The sequence below is a fragment of the Nylanderia fulva genome, unplaced genomic scaffold (assembly GCF_048542155.1).
Source record: "Nylanderia fulva isolate GAGA-0341 unplaced genomic scaffold, ASM4854215v1 Scaffold141, whole genome shotgun sequence".
Taxonomy (NCBI): Eukaryota; Metazoa; Arthropoda; class Insecta; order Hymenoptera; family Formicidae; genus Nylanderia; species Nylanderia fulva.
The window spans coordinates 245412-267290 of record NW_028189633.1 but is presented as its reverse complement, the minus strand read 5'-3'; the positions used below and the strand labels follow the sequence as shown (position 1 = coordinate 267290).

Genomic DNA, 21879 nt, shown 5'->3' with positions numbered 1-21879 from the left:
ATATCCCCATTATATTGAATATTATATTCAAATATAAGTTTATAAGTAAAGTATAATTAAAAAACCCAAAAGTGTATGCGAATTGAATAAAAGTGTATTAGATAAATCATAAAAAGTTCCAATTTGACAATATCCGAAGACTTCCTTGACGCTCCTTCTCCAAACGCTCCTTGACGATCCTTATCCAAATTCGGCGCGACCCTTGTGCCGGTCCAGCGGCATACAATAAATTTTATCTGACTCAACTGAATTCAAACAGTAATCCAATGCGTGCACGTGTTATTTTCATATAGTAATTATTATTTATCACAAAAAAACATGTTAACGCATTCCCAGCAAACACAATATATAAATGTTATATACTTAAGCATGTTACATGTAACGTATATGTTATTTGTAATTTCCCACTCATAGATGTAACATTTTTAATATTACATATATTACATTGTAGTTATATTGTCATTATATCCCAAGATAGCACTGACTTATCAATACATCAATGTGCTATTTGGTATATAATTACAATATAACTACAATGTAATATATGTTATATTAAAATGCTACATCTATGAGTGGGAAATTACAACTAACATGGATGTTACATGTAACGTACACGTTATATATTACCTGTTATATTCCGTTTTATTATAGCAATGTAACAATTATATATCGGTGTTTGCTGGGTTGCATCTCAAGGTAAAACAGCGAGCGTCTCAATAGAAGAATAATTACATATTCAATGAAATCAAAATCAAAATAAGTCTCAATATTTAAATATATACAGAAAGAGGCAAAAATTCCGAAACGACAAAATATCTCAAAAAATATTTATTTGTCTCATTTACTTTTATACAGCAAAATGTACTTATTAAAATAAATACAATCATCATTATATTACCAGACAGAAGAAAAAATAGAACTTTAAAACAATAAGACTTTCATATATAAAAAGTTTTAATAAAATAGTTTAAATATAAATCATAATAAATATATACTATAAAAAATTCGCAGTTATGTTTACATTTTTTCTAACTCGTAGAAGAATCACAAGATACGTCATTTGCCAAAACTAAATCTCGCAATTTGCCTACTGTCAAAGTACGGATTTCTCGGAATGATAATACTATATCATAATCTTTTTCAAGAATCTGTTTGATCTCCACATAGCCCAGTGAGTCAACACCCAGTTTCTCCAAACTGTCATCGAGATTTTTTGACAGAAAGTTTTTGATACCGAGAACATTAGAAATTTCAGCAAAATTAACTTTGCTGTCGCTATTCGCGGTTTTATGTTCCTTATTAACTACTACCACAGACGATAGTATAGGATATTGCTGTTGAAGAAAGACATCCATAGTTGCGAGGCAGCTGCTAATAGATTGCGGTAAAATATTGCTTAAATTGATATTCTTATTCTTCATATCTGTAAACAGAAAAAGCATAATGGTATCATAACAAATAATTATTATTAACTTAGCTAAGAAAAATATCGAAAAAATATTTTATATATTGAAATATTAATTAATTAGTTATCTTTTTTTTAATAAAATATTAATTATTAATTACATTCTAATTATTTTAGAACAAAACTTATAATATATCTCGTATTTTTTCTATACTGTATTTATATTTTTTTCAATACTAAAATTACACTCTTGATAATAAGCACATAATAAAGAATACATAAAATACAAATTCCTTAGTTTCCAAATTTTCTTTCTTTCTTAATTGTCGCAATAACATCGCGTGTGGCTCTATTGGCTGAGAGGAATGGAGTGTAGATCGTGTTTATAATAAAGAATATAATTATTTTTCTAAAGAGTTGTACAAAATCACACTATATCGACAATCTTATAAAAGACAAATTTTATAAAAAAGATTTGAAAATGAAATTTAAAGGTTATTTTATAAAAACCTCAAAGAAATGCAATAAGATCTGAAGAATATTGAAAATTACAGAAACTCATGGAAAAACATAAAAAGAAAAGACTCACCTACGTATAAACCGACATCTCCGATAGGACCCCATTGAATAGCGAGACCGGGCAAATCCGAAGCACATCTCTGTTCCATCATTCTCTCCATAACCGAATTTGCATATCCGTAAGCAGATTGACCTGAATTGCCGCGACCGCACGACACGGACGAAAACACGACAAAATGATCTAATGATGGACAGCATTTTCTCGATATCTCATCCAAATTCCTCGTAGCGTTGACTTTTGGCAATATTACGCTCTCGAAGTCGTCCACGTCAAGGTTTTCGAACAAAGCATCGCGCATCACAGCCGCCAGATTAAATATACCACCTACCGGAGCCAGTTGGTTACTTTCTTCGATTAAACGTTCGGCGCCCAATGATGTTGTGACATCTACCGTAGAAATGACGATACGGATGCCGCTTTCGCGCCAATATTGCACTCGCGATTCCTGATAACCGGTGCGTACACCGGTACGTGACACGAGAATTATAAACCTGGCACCGCGAGCAATCATCCAATTGGCCAATTCCAAGCCAAATCCACCGAGACCACCAATCAGCACGTATGACTTCTCCGGATGCATGTAAGTTCGCGGCATAGCAGCCATCATTCTAGAAATCGGTAGCACACGCTTCTGCGTTTCCTCTTCCCGAATTCGGAACAATATCTTGCCGATGTGTTTGCCTGCCGCCATAAATCTAAATCCCTGTTCGAGGTGTTGGTCTGAAAATATCGTTGGTGATAACGGGCGCACCACGCCGTTCTCGATTCCTTCCGAGAAAAGCCTAATTGTTTCTCGTTTGTCCACGTAGTTCTCGAAGAGCATTTCCAACAGTATACCGTGGAAGGCAATGTTCTTTAAAAATATCGACATATCTATGCGGTTGCCATTCATCATGTCATATTTTCCTATCTCAAGAAAACGACCGTTTATCGCGAGACACCGTACGCTGGCATGCAGCTTTTCTTCCGCTAAAGAGTTTAATACCACGTCCACCCCTACGTCCTTGGGTATTATCGAGGATTAATTGCTCGAAACTCGTATCCCGGGAATTGCCAATGTGCTTATCGGACAATTGCGGAAAATTTTTTTAAGATACTGCCGTTTCTCCAATGTACCAACAGTGGTGAAGACTGTGCAGCCGGCATGCAATGCAATGGTGATCGCTGCTTGACCAACCGCGCCCGCACCAGTGTGAATCAACACGGTTTCTCCCCTTTTTAACCGACCTCGTACAAACAGAGCGTAATAACTAGTCATATAAGCGACCGGGATTGTAGCCGCTTGCTCCAACGTCCACTTGTCAGGTACATTCCAAAGAAAATCGGAATCAGACACAACAGTGGTCGCCAAACCTTTGCCTCTGATTATACCCATGACTCTATCCCCATTTACATCTCTTCCGGAAAACTCAATACCTAATATAAAGTCCTCTTTAGACAATCCCGATATTTCGTTCATTGATATTTTACCGGTTGCTACCATGATGTCCCTATTATTAATACAAAATATATTTGCTATATGTTATCAATTGGACGAACAAACGACACTCCGCGAAACTTACTTGAAGTTTAACGAGGCGTAATACACACTGCAGAGAGATCTTTGATATTTAGTCTGGCAGTATGTTATCGGACTTTGAATCCATTCCAGACTGCTCAAGTCTCCTTTCGTTAATGTATTCACGTAGGCGTGCTCAACTTGAATTTTGCCAGAACAATCTAATTGAAAGTGCCGATAACTACCCCATCGACCTCCTTTTAACACATTAGCTATTAATCCTTTATCTAATTGCTCCACATAAAACTGAGTGGATAAATCGAATTTGGGAGCGTTATCATCCTGAATAAACACGTAACGTACATTTGTGTTCTCACGCCGAATACAATTCATCAATCCAATTAAGCCTGCAAATTAAAAATAAATGTGCTTCACAATTTGTTGATAATACACGCAGATGTATAAACTAATTTGTACATTATTTATTTCATAACTTTACCAAGTGGATCTTTGTCCTGAGACACAAAAAGTATTTCTTGATTTTCACTATCAAATTTTTTAAATACTTGTTTCGCATTGTCCAACCATGAAAGATGTTTTCCTGTAATTGATATTACAATCGGTTCTCTTTTCTTATTTCGCTTTCTCAACAAAACATAACTTTTTTCCGAAGAACCAAATTGTTTTCCGACTAACACCAGATTCTCCTCTTTCAACCTGGTCTCAAAATCGAATTGTTCAGCAATCACTTCCAGAAGAATAAAACAACCTGATTTCAAGGCAGCAGCTAGATTTGTAAGATATGTGCAAGACTGAATATCTGCGGCTATAATAAGATGCACATTCTGACTTAAGGAAGCTTCATTCCACGTCACAGTGTTAATTTTTACATTTACTTGATTGAAATGTTTTGCGTAATTTTGTACGGAATTGATGGCTATCTGTAAATCCACCTGAAACAAACGATATTTCGACACCTAAAATTGTGTATGAGATAAACGATGAAATAAAAACTTGCTGGAAAAAGTTGCAAATTATATGCAAATCTACATTTGCAAATTACAGAATCTTTATCGATTATAGTTATTATTTCAAATATATTTTGATTTCTGAAATCATGTTTTTTTGCGATTAGTACTCACATTACAGAAGGGTTCGCTGTATAAAATGTCGTGTACAAGCGGCATTAAAAGGTCTTCTGCGGCTCGATTGCCCACAACTTCTACGATTTTGATTCTCGATGTCATAACGTTTTCATAAACTGTTTGTAATAACACGCTAAGCGCGTGTGTTTTTCCTTTTATGGGATCTTTCAGAATAAAGTTGTGCGAATTTTCATAGGATACATAATCATAACTTTCGTATTTAGGTCTGACTTGAACCTGTTGTCGTATAGGTGCACTAGGTTTTATACCTCTCACTTCGATACCACCCGATTTGATAACGTCGATGTTCTTGTAATAATATACTGGTAATCCACTGTGTTTTGGTAATTCATCAACCAATTGTTTATGAAGAACAGGATCGATTGCGACATAACGGATTCCTGATATGTACACCAATTTTCTTTCATCGAACAATACGGTAAATTGAAACATACTGTCTATGTACGAGCTCCATTCGTTAAACCAATATAGCTCACCTATGGTTTTGTCGCAATTGCAGGATTTTATCCCTTCAAAAATGTCACTATATTCATAACCGCGCAGCCTCATTTCCTTATAAATGTCCTCTGTATTCATCGGTAATGAGTGCTCCTTATTAACGAGCAGTATCGGTGACCGATTTAGCTGCTCTTTTTCGATGGCCTCAGCTACGCGTATGTTTCTACTGACAACAACCGCATCGGACTCACAGATCTCAAAATTACCCGTTACTTCAAAAATATTTACGGAAAACTTGATTGTTTTTTTTTCCGGCACAAAAGTAGCACGATGGAACTGTAGGTTCTCGAAGATTACCGGTATTTGTTCGAAATTAATGTCACGTAGTTTGGCAAAAGTTTTCCAAGTCATCAGAATAAGAGCGGCGCCAGGGAAGATAAGTTTTCCGTCAACTTTATGTCCAGTTAGAAACGCATCCGTCTTTCTTGTTAGATTTACTTCCACAATGTGCTTGTTCGACAATTCTCCTGACCTGTGCTTGAAATTTGGCACCTCCCACGTAACGGAATGGTCCCATTTGACCAAAGGTCCGATCATTGGTGTTCCACGACCAACAGGAAAACTGACCGGCAAATACAATTTGGAGATATCTGGTTGCGCTCCGGCATTATACAATTTTCCTACATTAGACAACAAGAAGATAAGATTGTTTGAATGATTCCGTTTTTGAAGACTGACATTTGTCACCGTCGGTGGTAGCGATCTACAAAGGATCGCCTGAAGTAAACAATGCGGCGAGATTTCAATGGTTATGGCGTTCTCTGGGATGTGCGCAGTCGCTTCGTAGAAGAGTACGGGCGATAACATATTATTCACGTGATAATCAGTTGAGCTGAATTGTGCAAGTGGACTTTTCCATGCGACCTCGGGAACCGAACTAGAGATCCATCTGTGAGATCTCTGCTTCGGTTTTGTTATGATCATGTCGAGTGAATTGCGAAACTTAAATTCTGCCTCGGCAACGTATTTGCTGTGGAAAGCAATGCCAGAGCATTTGATCATTTTGGTAAAAATATTTTTATCTTTCAGCTTCTCGACAAACATGTTTACAGAAATAGAAGAGCCGCATATAGTAACCGAACGTGCGGAATTGTGACAGGCTGGAACGATATCGGACGGACATATCGTTTTAGCTTCCTCCCAGTTCAAACCAATCGCTGCCATAGCACCTGGTTCCAAGTTTGAATCTACAATCGCTTTGCCTCTGTAGTAAGCTGCCAATATGGTTTGTTCCAATGTAAACGCACCGTCGGCATAGGAACAGCTTAATTCACCGATAGAGTGTCCAACTATGCCGTCTGGTCGTATGCCTATAGATATCAACATATCAACGAGAGCAATTTGGATGGCCACAATTGACACAAAAGTAACTATTACGTTCTCGTAAATCTCGTCAGTACCATTCATGATAATATTTATTAAATCGATGTCTTGGTTCTTTAAGATATCCGCACATCGTCGTAAACTACGTTGGCAAATTTCGATGTGAAATAATTCGCGACCCATACCTGGCCATTGAGAACCCATACCGGAAAATACAAACCAAATGGGACGTTTCTTATCATAATTGGCCTTGGCTACTTTGCGCGTATTATCATAACCAAGTATCTCGTAGCCGCGAACGTTGTGTCCTGATATATTATCACTATGCACAGCATGTAACAGTGATAGAAACTCCTTGTCCTGCAGATGCTCTGTTGCCTTATCCAGTAACACGTCTGTAGCATCTTTCGTTCGATCTGACACGATAACTAGCTTCGGCAGCATCGGTTTGACAGTTTCTGACACTGACGACATCTTTGCTTTTGGGTTACTGCGCAGAATGACATGCGAATTAGAGCCACCAAAACCGAACGAATTGATACCCACGAGACCGCCGTTCCAAGGTGTGACTTTGTCGACCACACGCATTCGTCCTTCTTTTAATGCAGGGAGCATTGGATTTGGAATAGTGAAGTTTAAATTCGCAGGAATCACACCTGTTTCCATCGCGATCAGCACCTTAACAATGGAGCACAATCCACTGGCGGGTTCCGAATGTCCCATATTTGACTTAACCGAGCCTATCAGCAGTGGAGTCTTTCTATCTTTACAGAGCAGTTTATCAATGGCAGCGAGTTCTTCTGGATCCCCCGTTTTGGTACCGGTTCCATGAGCCTCCATGTAAACAACATTTTTGGGATCGAGACCCACCTTGTTGTATACCTCGTGCAACATCTGATATTGAATGTTCCCGTTTGGATACGTGATACCTTCAGGCTTATAACCATCCGTGTTTACCATTGTATTCATCACTGTGGCGTACACTCTGCGTGCATCAATTGCCTTCTGCAGATATATTGCAACCACTGCTTCGGCTCTCGCATAACCGTCAGCCGTAACATCGAATGTTTTGCACTTGCCATCGTTGGATAGCATATTTAGTTGATGAAAGTGAAGAGCATTCGCCGGATCGAGCAAAAGACTCATTCCTCCAACGATCGCGCTGTCGCATTCCCCGGTCCTTATAGCGAGGACTGCTTGATGCAAGGCAACCAAAGACGAGGAACAGGCTGTGTCAATCGCGTAACTGGGACCGTTCCAATCAAAAGCATATGAAATTCTGTTAGCGAACATTGCTCTGCAACATCCAAGCAATCCATATCCTGCAAACAATCGATAAATATTCAATGTTGGAAAAAATTAAATAATAATCACAAATAAGAATGACCTAAAAAGCCATACGCGGATGTTGCTACGTACATTTCCAACGAAAATTAAGTTTTTGTTGGAAAAAATTGAAATTGATAAATAAGATATTAAGATGTAGTTTATATTGTGTAATTGGATTTATATTGTTGCGAGAGATATATGTTTTTATTTTAAAGAATTTGTTCTATATAGGGACTCCGAAGTCATATAAAAGTAATCACTTTTCTTAAATCATAATTTTTTTAAACATTTGATTTATTGAAATATTTACAATTCAAGGTCATTTAAGATTCCGTCACAGATCGTTTGTAAAAAAATTTTGATTATTGTCTTTTTTACTTGCTAAAAATTTTAGAATTTATTGTTATTTTTTATTATATATATATATATATAATAACATACAGTAACTTATTATATTTATGTCAGTAAATATCACGATATATTATAATATTAACAAAGTCAAGTTTAGACCCTCCCTTTATTTCTCTTTCCAATTTTTAGTAAACTATACTTTTGCTTTCTTAAAAAATTTCAAAATATTCTGTAATATATTTACATTATTTGATTTGAAATGCAAACATATACAAAGAGCATTTTCTCTTAGAATTTATTTTTTATTTCATGACAATCGTGGGACAATATGGTATCGTAATAATATTTAAGAATTTCACTGATTAATATTTAATTATTCGACTAACTTTAATATATATATATATATATATATATATATATATATATATTAATAATATTTATAATTTCTATAAATTTAACGTATAAGACGGGCAACAAGAGCCAAATCGCGGATGACAATGCGTTATCCTAACGAAACTAAATAATTTTTCGTTAGAATTAAATACCGGTGCACAAGGCACCAAATTTTTACTTGGACACGGCCAAGATTTTAAATATGAAATAATCTCATATTTTGAGATTTAATTTCAATACCCCTTTAACCCCCCTACGGAAAATAAATAAATGAATGCAAGAGAAAAATATAGATCCGAAAATCGCTGAATCGGGAACTTTCGCTTGCCGGGCGACTGCTCTTCCGATTCAGCGATTTTTGGATCTATATTTTTCTCTTGCATTCATTTATTTATTTTCCGTAGGGAGGTTAAAGGGGTATTGAAATTAAATCTCAAAATATGAGATTATTTCATATCTAAAAATCTTGGCCGTGTCCAAGTAAAAATTTGGTGCCTTGTGCACCGGTATTTAATTCTAACGAAAAATTATTTAGTTTCGTTAGGATAACGCATTGTCATCCGCGATTTGGCTCTTGTTGCCCGTCTTATACGTTAAATTTATATTTATATTACAGAGCCTTGTTAAAACTCATATATTTATAATTTCTAATAATTTTTAATATTAATTTTCAATATTATTATAATATTAATATTCAATTTTAATGTTTACCTTATTCTTTATTTATATTTTTGTATCATAATAATTCTATATCTTGTGTTTCTATATACGAATTTATAATTCTAACATATCTGATATCTTATATTCGTTACACTTGTTTATAAATTAATTTCATTATGTTTAAAATAAATATTTTATAATATTATTTTATGGGTCAGAAATTTTTAAGGAAAATTTGCAAAATGTACAAACCGTTCGCATCTCTCTTCCAAAAATTGTTCGCATCCGAAGAAGAAACACCGACGAATACACCGGTGCGTGATCCTTTCAAGGTGGAAGGATTAACGCCAGCGTCAATTAACGTCTCGTATGTCACTTCTAGCATAATGCGAAGCTGTGGATCCATTACGCGCGCCTGTTTAGGATGTACCCTGAAAAACGAGGCATCAAAACTGCCAAGATCCTTGAGTTTGCCAAATCTGGATGGCACTTCATAAGTACCCTTTGACCAACGGCGCTCGTCCTCGGTGACCATGTCCATTCCTTTCATTAAATTTTCCTTAAACTCCTCAATGTTTGAGGATTCAGGTAAACGGCCTGGAAAAATATCGATGCATTACTTTGATATACGAAATTGATTGATTGTAAAATCAGCACAATTACCTGAAATGCCCCGTGATGGAGATATCACCTTCAAAATGATCAGACATGTTGAATGTTTGAGTATTTAATGTCGATTTTCCTTTATCTGATTTTTTGATCTGAAAAGACACAATTAACTAATGCTTTTTGTATATACCATAATTATGCATTATTAAATATATGTATATATATATATATATATATATATATATTATATTTAAGGAAAATAGCTTTCATAATTAATTTGTTATTGTAGATAATAGATTATCCTAAAAAAATCATAAAATGAAAAGGTCAGGCCATGTTCAAAAGAAGGTACTCAAAAATTTAAACGATCTAATAATAAATTATCACGAAAAGTAACTGATATGTTATTCAAGGTGCCAGTTCAAAGTGAACATACGTAAAGTGTATATTATCTAAATTTAGTAATAATATATTATCATGAAAAGTAACTGTAATATTTTATTCAAGGTGCAAGTTCACATTGAATATACATACATATAAGTAAAACTGATTACAATTTGATTCTAGAAAATAAGTGCGATATGTTATTCTTAGTGCACAAAATATAATAGTCGTTTATAGAGATTTGATTTGAAATTCATACTAGCCCGTACAATGAAAAATAATTGCTCGTAATTCCAGAGTACTAATTTGTTATTTTTTCATGTTATTTGTCTGAGTCATTAACAAATTAGTACTCTGGAATTACGAGCAATTATTTTTCATTGTACGGGCTAGTATGAATTTCAAATCAAATCTCTATAAACGACTATTATATTTTGTGCACTAAGAATAACATATCGCACTTATTTTCTAGAATCAAATTGTAATCAGTTTTACTTATATGTATGTATATTCAATGTGAACTTGCACCTTGAATAAAATATCACAGTTACTTTTCATGGTAATATATTATTACTAAATTTAGATAATATACACTTTACGTATGTTCACTTTGAACTGGCACCTTGAATAACATATCAGTTACTTTTTGTGATAATTTATTATTAGATCGTTTAAATTTTTAAGTACCTTCTTTTGAACATGGCCTGACTTTTTCATTTTTATGATTTTTTTAGGATATCACTTACTTTTTAAAGTACAGATATATAGAGCAGCTTTCTAGTAATTCAAGTATCACAAATATATGTATTTTCGATTCTTATCACATAACTTTGTATAAGTAACAATTTATGCAATACAGTCCAAAATAATTGAAATATATGGTATATATGTACATATATAAAATATATAATTATATTATAGTATACATATATATTTTATTTAATCATATATGTAAATGTTTGTATAATTGTAATAACTTTTAACGATACATTGCACATTTATTTCAATTGCAACAGAATGAATTTATATTCTTGTATGAATATTGAAAATAAAGAATGGGCCCCTCCATCGCCCAGTCTCGTGAGAACGCAACCATATATTTTTCTTCGTCTCTCCGATTTTAACACGACATACATATTTCTGTCTGATAATTTTTTTCTTGATGATACTTTTTGAAATGTCATGAAGCCTAGGTCAAATTAGAAACTTATTGCACTCGTTTTAATGCAGCGCTTACAGCAGCTTTTATAAAGCGCCAGAGCAGCCGATATTTTATTTTGGCGCTTACGGCAACTTTTATACAGCGCTAGAACAGTTGATGTTTTAATGTAGCGTTTACGGCAGCCTTTATACAGCGCCATTATTTAATCTGTTCTAAGAACAATATGTATGCCCCTTGTGCTCCTTTGGGCCATTTTTTCTTGAACACTTCCATATCATTAGAATAATACCATTCCGATTTTGTGTCAGCTCTCAACATACACGTGTAGTGACCACGATTCATTTCTTCACCTTCGTGAAATATAGCGCTTATTAGCTTGTACTTTTTTTTATTAATCGTGATATTACTCGTCGGCACGGCGGTCATTCGATTGTTGATAATTTTTTTAGAAGCACCGTTTATAAAAGTATATAAATTGAGCTGTATTACTACGACGGATAAAGTTGATTCGATTACGGTTTTCTTTTTCAACACGGTGCCCTTACATTCGTTACAATTGCCGTTTATCGTTTCCCATTTAAAAAATTCTACATTAATCAAACTTTGTAGAGTGACACCTTTTTTCCTTTTTAATGTCGAATGTATAGGTAATATTAACAAACTACTGCTTTCCAGCTTAGTTACATTGTAATTACATTTGACATTCGAGCAACATGTTACGTGCTTTAATTCGAGTTTTAATACATCATTGATGTCGGAATACGTCGACATTAGAGCCGTAAAAAATTCCGAAACATCTTGTTGTGTTCGTTCTTCGAAGCGTTTTCCGACAGATCTTCTAACCGCTTGAATGTTGCAATATTTACGTTCACCATACGCGCAGATAGCATCAATCAATGCATTCGATGCTTTATTTTTCAGTATTTGTTGCCTAATACGTACGCAATGAAACGCACATTGTAATATTACATTAGCGTAACACGAAACAGCATCGTTATTGCAAAGGCCATATATTTTCCACGTAACTATACTTTCTGGTTCCTCACAATCATAATTCTGCATATCATTAATGATATTAGATTAGAGGATATCCCATCGACGATCGTACATTTTCACAACCTTTTTCTCGGACGGATTGATTTGTGGCAGTTCAGATTTGAATATAGATCTCAGTCGATTCTACAATGGCTCTCGAGTTTGCTTTAACTGATGCTGGATTGAAATTTATCAAATGTAGGCCTTCCAATTTACTTACTCGTGACAAACCTACATAGGCTTGACCATCACTGAATACAGTCGTTCCTAAATCCATCATTGCATTGTTACATGTAATTCCTTCGATTATAAATAATTCGACATTCTTTAATTTGTCTCTCAAAATTTTCAAGACCATGTCTGACAATTGCGTATATTTTGGTGTAGATTCATGACTAACCGGTAGTTGAAACATTCTATGGATTGTCAAGCCATCGATATTGAATGCTGCGATACCCGTGGGAGCAGATATGGCAGTCGTTTTTTCCAAATTTATTCTGATCCAATGTTTAATCGTTTCAATTAGAAAACTTTTCCCTGTACCACCCTCGCCACTTACGTACAGTCGCAGAATCTGATTCTTATCTTGTAAAACTTGGCATACTCCATCAAAGACTCTTTTCTGGTCTTTGTTCAATTGCGACATCATTTGCGATAAATCAATCGGGTCGTCAATCTTACCAAAATCTTCCAGATCTTTCATCGCGTCGTCAGCTTCTATCGGATTACAATCCAGTTCATCGTCATCGGATTTGTCTCTGTCTGCTGTTTTCAGATCATTTTCGCGCTTCTCGATTAATTCAGCAACGTTCTCAAAAGCTTTCTGTATTTCTTCGAGCCTTTCGTGATATTTCATTGCCTTCGTTAAAACAGACTCTGAATTCTTAAAGGCATCCGTGTAAGTCTCGAATGTACCTTTGAGTTCACTCAAATCTCTCCATGGTTTGAACAGAAGCAGCGAGTAAAAGTATTTTTCGGGCTCAGTTTTTATATTAAATCGATAATGGTTAATTAAATAACCCTTTTTTCGTTTTTTTAAAAATAAACCCGATGCCAGTTTGTAACACTTGACTTCGTCATTATTTGACATCTGTTTCGTAATTTCCCAGAATCTGGCAAAATCGTACAAATTCAATGATTCTAATTCCTGAGGTCTATTTGGATAGTAATCATTGATGAGTGACGAACAGTAAATATTCGTAGAATTTTCATCGAGAGCTTAAATTTCATTAAATGTTTTAACTTTTCTATTTCTCACCTCATTAACATCGATCCATTTGACCATGGTATCATTATCCGTACCGTACAAGGGATTCCCTAATAGTGTATCCGCAGCTTCTAAAGCACCGCATTCTCTGTTATTTAATGAACGCATTGCAAAATTCCACAGTTTCGATGCCAAGGACTTATTCGAATCTATCACTTCAAAGTCTGTATTGCATTTTTCCGACTTTGTCGTGTATTTTGTTAAATATGAGTTTAAAAACTCTGATTTTTCTCTAATAAATTGTATGTCCATATTTCCCTCCCAGGCTAATTTGATAGACGGATTATAATCATTTATAAACCTTTCCGACTCCTTGCGAGGAAGATCGTACAATCTGCTCTTACTGCGTAAATTTTTTCTACCGACTATCGAAGTGATAACGTCTCTTAAAACGAAATTCTCAGTAACTGGCCGAGGAAAATCGAACCGACACTTTCTGTATATATTAGTTTCCGTTTTTTTCGTACGCATGCAATACGAGTTATGTTTATGATTCTGATCACTTATTACCATATCGTACAACGTTGGCGAAACATTTTCATCTGGAATTTCACACGTTACGTATTTTTGAATAAACGTAGCAACTTCTTCATCCGGCGATTTTCCTAATACTGGAGCATCTTTTATCCAAATCATACAATGCATGTGCTGGATACTTCTACGTTGATATTCCAGTCGCCAGAAGTAATGAATAACCTTTCCTATTGGATTATCGGACGAACAAATAAAATCAATCATGGCTTTGAATTTTATGCACATAAATCTAGAAGTACTTACAGGATCGTATGCGATTAGTTCGCTGATGCCTAACTTCTCTTTATCGGGATTCATATCTCGTAAATATTTACCCAAATCGGACCATTTCCATTCACTAGGACTCAAAGTCAAAAACCACGTCGCTGGACCGTAATGCAAAGTCATGCATTTTACATTATTGGACGGTTGTCGCCAAAATTGATCCGTATTTCTCAATTTTGCGAAAATACTCATTAAATTCGATTCTAATTGGTAACCTTTCAATTCGTTCAAGTATCTACCAGCAGTGTATCTCTCTCGTGGGTTAGTAACCATCATCGTATAATAGATACCACTTTTCAACTGTCGGTAGTTAGCATCATTGAGAAGGAAGAACAGATACTGCAGATTCAACCTGAATCTACTATGTTTCATCAATCGTGTTCTAATAAATAAATATTCCGGCAATGCAAAGTTTCTATCTTCTCGTTGTCCATTGACACCATCAGGATATAAATCAGGGAAACACATGACATCCAGATATTTATAACGATTATCCATTGGAAAATCTTCAATTTTCACCATTTGATAAAGCTTCAATGCAGATTCGTTATCGATTCTTTTCGCGTGTATTGGGTATATTGTATACTGATCGTTAATATCCGAATGTTCAGTGATTTGTGTGAGAAAAGCCGTACGTTTTAAAACGGTTTGATTATTATTGTTTTTGTTTTGCTGTACATTGTACAAATTCAATGCTGGTAATTCCTCAACCACCTCATTTATTTCGTCATTGTCGCTTTCCTCATCGACAATCCTATATTCTGTTTCCTGCAACTTATCCTTTAATAGATCATCAGATGACGCTGGAAGACGAATTTTTGAGTAATGAGGATTATTTTCTTTCAACCATTGTAAAGCCTTATACATTTTATTAATATCTACCAAATTTTCCCAAACCACTTTAGATTTCTTGGGTATACCTCGAACGAGAATGTGCAACTCGTGATTCAAATTTATAGGATCTTCCGGAGGACATACCTTATCCAATGTTTCTTGTAAAGGCAGAGGCAAATGAAATGTTCTACGTTTCCTAAACAGAGTTCGATTATATAAGTTTCTTGATTTAAAATGTGCTATATTTAAATCATTTAATTATTTTTTTCGTTCAAGTACAATTAACAGCAAAAACTGCATATACGTAGGTATGTATTTGACTCTACTGCCATTACTTGAAACAAATACATTATTCGATATTAACAAATTGGAACTCTGGAATTACGAGTAATTATTTTTCATTGTACAGACTAGGTTTAAATTTTTGAGGACCTTCTTTTGAACATGGCTTGACCTTTTCATTTTTATGATTTTTTGGAGATAGGGTGAGAGAGGACGAATGAGGGTAAGAGAAGACGAGATAGGCGAAAGAGGGTGAAAGAGAACGAAAAAGGGTGAGAAAGGACGTACGAGGGTGAAAGAGGTGAGAGAGGGTGAGAGAGGACGAAAGAGGGTGAAAGAGGACGAAAGAGGGTGAGAGAGAACGAAAGAGGGTGAAAGAGGACGAAAGAGGGTGAGAGAGGACGAAAGAGTGTGAAAGAGGTCGAAAGAGGATGAGAGAGGGCGAAAGAGGGTGAGAAAGAATGAAAGAGGGTGAGAGAGGACGAAAGAGAGTGAAAGAAGGTGAAAGAGGACGAAAGAGGGTGAAAGAGGGTGAGAAAGAATGAAAGAGGGTGAGAGAGGACGAAAGAGAGTGGAAGAGGACGAAAGAGGGTGAAAGAGGACGAAAGAGGGTGAGAGGGAATGAAAGAGGGTGAAAGAAGACGAAACAGGGTGAAAGAAGGTGAGAGAGAATGAAAAAGGGTGAGGAGAGGACGAAAGAGGGTGAGAAAGAATGAAAGAGGGTGAAAGAGGACGAAAGAGGGTAAAAGAGGACGAAAGAGAGTGAAAGAGGACAAAAGAGGGTGAGAGGGAATGAAAGAGGGTGAAAGAGGACGAAAGAGGGTGAAAGAGGGTGAGAAAGGACGAAAGAGGGTGAGGTAGGACGAAAGAGGGTGAAAGAGGACAAAAGAGGGTGAGAGGACGAAAGAAGGTGAAAGAGGACGAAAGGGGGTGAGAGGGAATGAAAGAGGGTGAAAGAGGGTGAGAGAGAATGAAAGAGGGTGAGAGAGGACGAAAGAGGGTGAAAGAGGCGAAAGATGGTGAAAGAAGACAAAAGAGGGTGAAAGAGGGCGAAAGAGGACGAAAGAGGGTGATGAAAGAGGACAAAAGAGGGTGAAAGAGGACGAAAGAGGGTGAAAGAGGACGAAAGAGGGTGAAAGAGGCGAAAGAGGGGTGGGAGTGGGCGTGGGAGTGGGGGTGGGGGTGGGGCGGGAGGCGGGATGTTGGAGGGAAAGGGGTGGGTGGAAGTTGAGGGAGGTGTGAGTGAAAGGTGAGAAGAGATTTATATATATATATAATCCTGATGACGTCAGCGGACAGAGAAGAAGACGACGTTACTTCATTTTTCATGAAAAACGTCACTGTTTGACCACTTGTATCTCCAGAACGGCTTGACCGATTTTATTTTTTCTTGGCTCAAATTACTCGTGGCGATGCCGCCTTTCAGGTTATATTACGTGCAATTCAAAATTTTTTATATTTTAGTAGTTCTACACCCCCAAAAAATGGACTTTGATGGTGCAGGATAAGTAGACTTGTAGTGTCTTTTAAGGTCTTTTAGGGTTTGAACATGGCCGGAGACACTACCGCGTCTCCTAATATTCCGATCGTTCGAAAATTCGAAACATTATTCTATATGCCTGATACGTAATAAAAAAATATATTTCTACTTACTACTTCTTCTTGTAGCGTGCGATGATTTCTGCATCTTTGCTGCACATCTGATCCGACTGATCGACACGAGACACGAGCACGACTCAACACGATTCGCACAAGACAACGACGCGACGCAACTGGACGACCAGGACGACTGCTACAAAAACGAAACTGGACGAAACGACGAAACAAATGAGCGGCGTAAACAGCACACAAGTGCGACTATGTATGTGTACATACGTATATACGTGTGTAGGTTTGCAAGCAGCGACACGAAAACAACAGCGTGCGCGCACGTGCTTCTGGCGTTCGACTTCGAGTAGTAGAAGAGGACAGATATATCATCTACTGTCTCTTTCTTTCTCGAGTCATGTTAGCGCTGGCGCCTGTTTTATCTCTCACGTAAAAATGAAATTATAAGTAGAGTACATCTTGTTATTATACAGGGTGTCCGGTAACTAACGGACCAATGATTAAGGGCGGATTCTCTGGCCAATTTGGAGACGATTTTTCCTTAGCAAAAATGTTGAGAAGTCAATAATTTTAGAGTTATAAGCGATTGAAAAAAATGGGTTTTTTGAAAACTAAACGTTTTGGAGTTAAAAGTCTAACATAATTACATTCTTCAGTTAATTTTAGATAGAATTTACTATAATAAAATTTTAATTTGAGGCTTAGTTATAAAGATACATAATGACAAATATTGGAAAGTTGTAAAAAATGATGACCTTTTTCGACATTTTCGCTGAGGAAAAATCGTTCCCAAATTGACCAAAGAATCCATTTGTAATCGTTGGTCCGTTAGTTACCGGACATCCTGTATATATGTATAATGTTATAACAATTTATCCATTTATTTATCCTATATATACGTACATTGCACCAAACATTTTTATGAATATATATATATATATATTTTTTACGAATGATTTTCAAGAATATTTTGTTTTGGGGATATATATATATATATATATATATATCCCCAAAACAAAATATTCTTGATAATCATTCGTAAAAAATATATATATATATATATATATATATATATATTCATAAAAATGTTTGGTACAATGTACGTATATATAGGATAAATAATGTAAAAATTATAAGTAGATATCAATGTAATTACATATGTCTAATGTTATATCATGAATATGATAATTTTATCCTTTATATTGAAAGTTCTTATTTCTCCTGTATTTCATCGGTTGCATGAAACATTTTCTTCAAGATCATTTTGCTTCAAAAATATTTTTTAAAAATAGAAGATACTTAAAAAATTATATGTATAATATTATACACACACACACATACATATATATATATATATATATATGTGTGTGTGTGTGTGTGTGTGTGTGTGTGTGTGTGTGTATAATATTATACATATGATTTTTAAGTATGTTCTATTTTTAAAAAATATTTTCGAAGCAAAATGATCTTGAAGAAAATGTTTCATGCAACCGATGAAATACAGGAGAAATAAGAACTTTCAATATAAAGGATAAAATTATCATATTCATGATATAACATTAGACATATGTAATTACATTGATATCTACTTATAATTTTTACATTGTTACGTGAGAGCTAAAAGACAGGTGCCGGCGCTTACATGATTCTTGAGACGTTAGGTATATGTCTCGAGAAAGAAAGAGATAGCAGATTCTTGTCTGCGCTCTTCTACCTGAACGTCGAGCCGCCGAGCAGTATATGTATGTACACATGGTTTCTTCGTCATGTGGGCAGCGGACGAATGTGACATTTCTTCGACGAGCGTAGTTGGCTTTTCCCTAATCAAGATTTTTATGTTGCTACGCTCTCTTTCTTTCTTTCTCTCTCTGTCTCTCTCTCAAATTTCTCGAGCTACTGTACACACATATACATGTGTAAAGTATATAAATATATGTATGAAAGTTTGCTTTGATTTTATTTTTATACAAATATGTGTAAACGTGAAACAATAATCTGACTTAAAAAAAATTCGATTTATAAAGTTCCTAAAAATAATTTTACTCCATTATTGTTATAAACAAATTATGTCGAGACAATAATAATTTGGTTTATTACATATCGAGGCATAATAATAATTCCAAATTTTTTAGTGTGACGACATAGTTTTAATTCACTAATTTCAACAAATTAGTAATATTCCTGAAAAGAATTCATCAAATTTTTCATTATGTCCCGACGTGTAATTCAACAAATCATTATTATGCTACAACATAGTTACAATTGAGTGAAATTATATCCCAATAAAAATGTCGTAATAAAAATTCTCAATTATTCTTAAATAAATACCGCACTGTGTGTGTTATTATGTTCTGGCAATTTTAATTACTCAATAACAATTGAATACAATTATTCTTTGAAACTTAGCGACGAAACGTGCTACAGATTTGTTTCACGTTTACTCATATATTCGTATAAAAAAATTAAAATAAATTTTTTTTACATATATTTATATATTTTAAACGTGTATATGTGTGTATAATTGCTCGATAAATTAGGAGAGAGAAAGAGAGGGAGAGAGAGAGAGAGAGAAAGAGAGAAAGAGAGAGAGCGTAACCATTTTTTTCTATCTTCTTTCAATGGTTGGAAAACCCGATTTGATTGGCGAGATATCATATTCGCCCCTCTCACGCGTATATTTTTTTTAAATGATAAAAATAAATAAATCCATCAATATTTATGAAAAATAGGTTTTCTTTTAAATAATGTATACACGTAAACTTGATATGATACACAACGATTAATAGAAATAATTACTATATATATTTTAATTTGAAACATCTTTATTGAAAGATTTTAATTTTTTTTAAACGTTTATATCTCTATTATAAAATAATATTTGTGTGTACTTTATTACATAAATATTTATCATATATATATATATATATATATATATGTATATCAGTGCTCGGAATTATCTCAGCATTTCAGCCGATTTTCGTATGTCGACGCCACCTTTTCTCCCTTTGCCGCGCGCGCTGCAGCCGCTAGGACGAGCGCGGCTGAGCCTCAGGAACGGTACTATCCAATTATGATACGATCTTTCTCCCTTGATTTTTAAAATTTCAAAAAATGTATTAAACATAATTTTTTTTATATAATATTATTATTATGATTATATACCGTTTGATGAAGCATGGCAAAAGTATTTTTTAATCATAAATTTATGTTTATATTTTTATATTTTTATTGTTTAATCATAAATTCTCCTCTCTATTTTTTTCTCTACAGTGGAATAGGCCTACTAGGGGATACCACTCTAAAAAAACACGTCAGCAATAATACCTCACATGAAAATATATTGAAATATTTCTACGTATAATGTAAAAATAAAAAAAATTATGTTTAATACATTTTTTGAAATTTTAAAAATCAAGGGAGAAAGATCGTATCATAATTGGATAGTACCGCTCCTGAGGCTCGGCCGCGCTCGTCCTAGCGGCTGCAGCGCGCGCGGCAAAGGGAGAAAAGGAGGCGTTGACATACGAGAATCGGCTGAAATGCTGAGATAATTCCGAGCACTGATGTATATATATAAATATGTTCTTGTCGAAGATGTGAACTATATTTTAGAAAACGTTTATAAAATAAATAAACGTCTTTTTAATAATATAAAGAAATAAAAATAGTAGGCAGAGTAAAAAATCATTCAATATAAAAGTTTCTGATTGATTCTGTAGAAATTATAATTATGTCAAACATAATAATAATTTGATGAATAATGTTGGGACAAAAATTTTTATTATGTCACGATATAATTTGCATCAATTTTGTTTTATGTCTCGAAGTCATTTTTCAAATGTTTTAGAAAATTATTTTTTCATATTTTTTTATATTGCATGAAATTTTTTTACTCGGCATGCAATTTTTATTCCTTTATATTCATCATAAAAAAGATGTTTACTTATAGACAAATATACATGTACATACAGTTTGCAGTTTTTTAGGTATAAATGTGTTGTAATTCAAAACGTTCTTCTAAATATTTAGTTCACCTTTGACAATATTATTATATCTATGTGATAAGTATTTAGCTAAAATTAAATACCACTAATCACTTTATGTATATACAAACGGTTTAAAAAAAACGTGAATCAAATAAAAATACATATGATAATTATATGTATAAATAATTATGTCTAATAGCGAGTTTACGTATAAACATTTCTTACAAATCAATGTCTTTTTCGTCGTGAATATATAAACAGATCTACATATATACGAAAAAAAATAATAAAAAAATTAGAAAATAAAAAATAAAAAATAAAAAACAATTAGAAATAAATAAAAAATAAAAAACAAAATTAAAGTAAAAAACAAAACAAAAATTAAAAATAATAAAAGAACAAAAAAATTATAAGTATAAAAAATAAGCTTGTAAAAGTTGGAAATAATCACACATAAATAAAGTCTGTTGTTTATTATATAATTTTTCTTATTTAAATTTATTGTTATCATACATATTTAGCGCTATATAATTTACAAAAATTTCAGATTTTTGAATTCAAAAAATTTTTTTAATTATAATTATTATTATTAATTCTACAATTTACAAGAGCAGTCGGGAGACGCCGCGCTAAGTGTGTGTTCCGCAGCGTCAGTATACATATGCGTGTGTGCGTATGTGAGTGCATGTCAGTATGTGTATGAATGCGGGT

The 21879-nt window shown here is 34.3% G+C and overlaps 2 protein-coding genes and 1 pseudogene across 2 annotated transcripts; all 3 read right to left on the bottom strand.

The window, feature by feature from the left end:
• Nucleotides 1–936: 936 nt before the first annotated feature.
• On the bottom strand, nucleotides 937–2934 carry LOC146724256 (fatty acid synthase-like). The gene is made up of 2 exons (XM_085480289.1): nucleotides 1995–2934; nucleotides 937–1423 (listed from the first exon to the last, which is right to left on the bottom strand). Exons 1-2 carry the CDS (start codon nucleotides 2878–2880, stop codon nucleotides 1029–1031), a joined length of 1281 nt encoding a protein of 426 aa, XP_085336415.1. The 5' UTR covers nucleotides 2881–2934; the 3' UTR covers nucleotides 937–1028.
• Nucleotides 2935–3006: 72 nt separating this feature from the next.
• Nucleotides 3007–3468, bottom strand: LOC146724255 (fatty acid synthase pseudogene; annotated as a pseudogene).
• Nucleotides 3469–3543: 75 nt separating this feature from the next.
• LOC146724254 (fatty acid synthase-like) lies at nucleotides 3544–9798 on the bottom strand. The gene is made up of 4 exons (XM_085480290.1): nucleotides 9456–9798; nucleotides 4626–7792; nucleotides 3983–4436; nucleotides 3544–3890 (listed from the first exon to the last, which is right to left on the bottom strand). Exons 1-4 carry the CDS (start codon nucleotides 9751–9753, stop codon nucleotides 3544–3546), a joined length of 4266 nt encoding a protein of 1421 aa, XP_085336416.1. The 5' UTR covers nucleotides 9754–9798.
• Between the last annotated feature and the right edge of the window lie 12081 nt (nucleotides 9799–21879).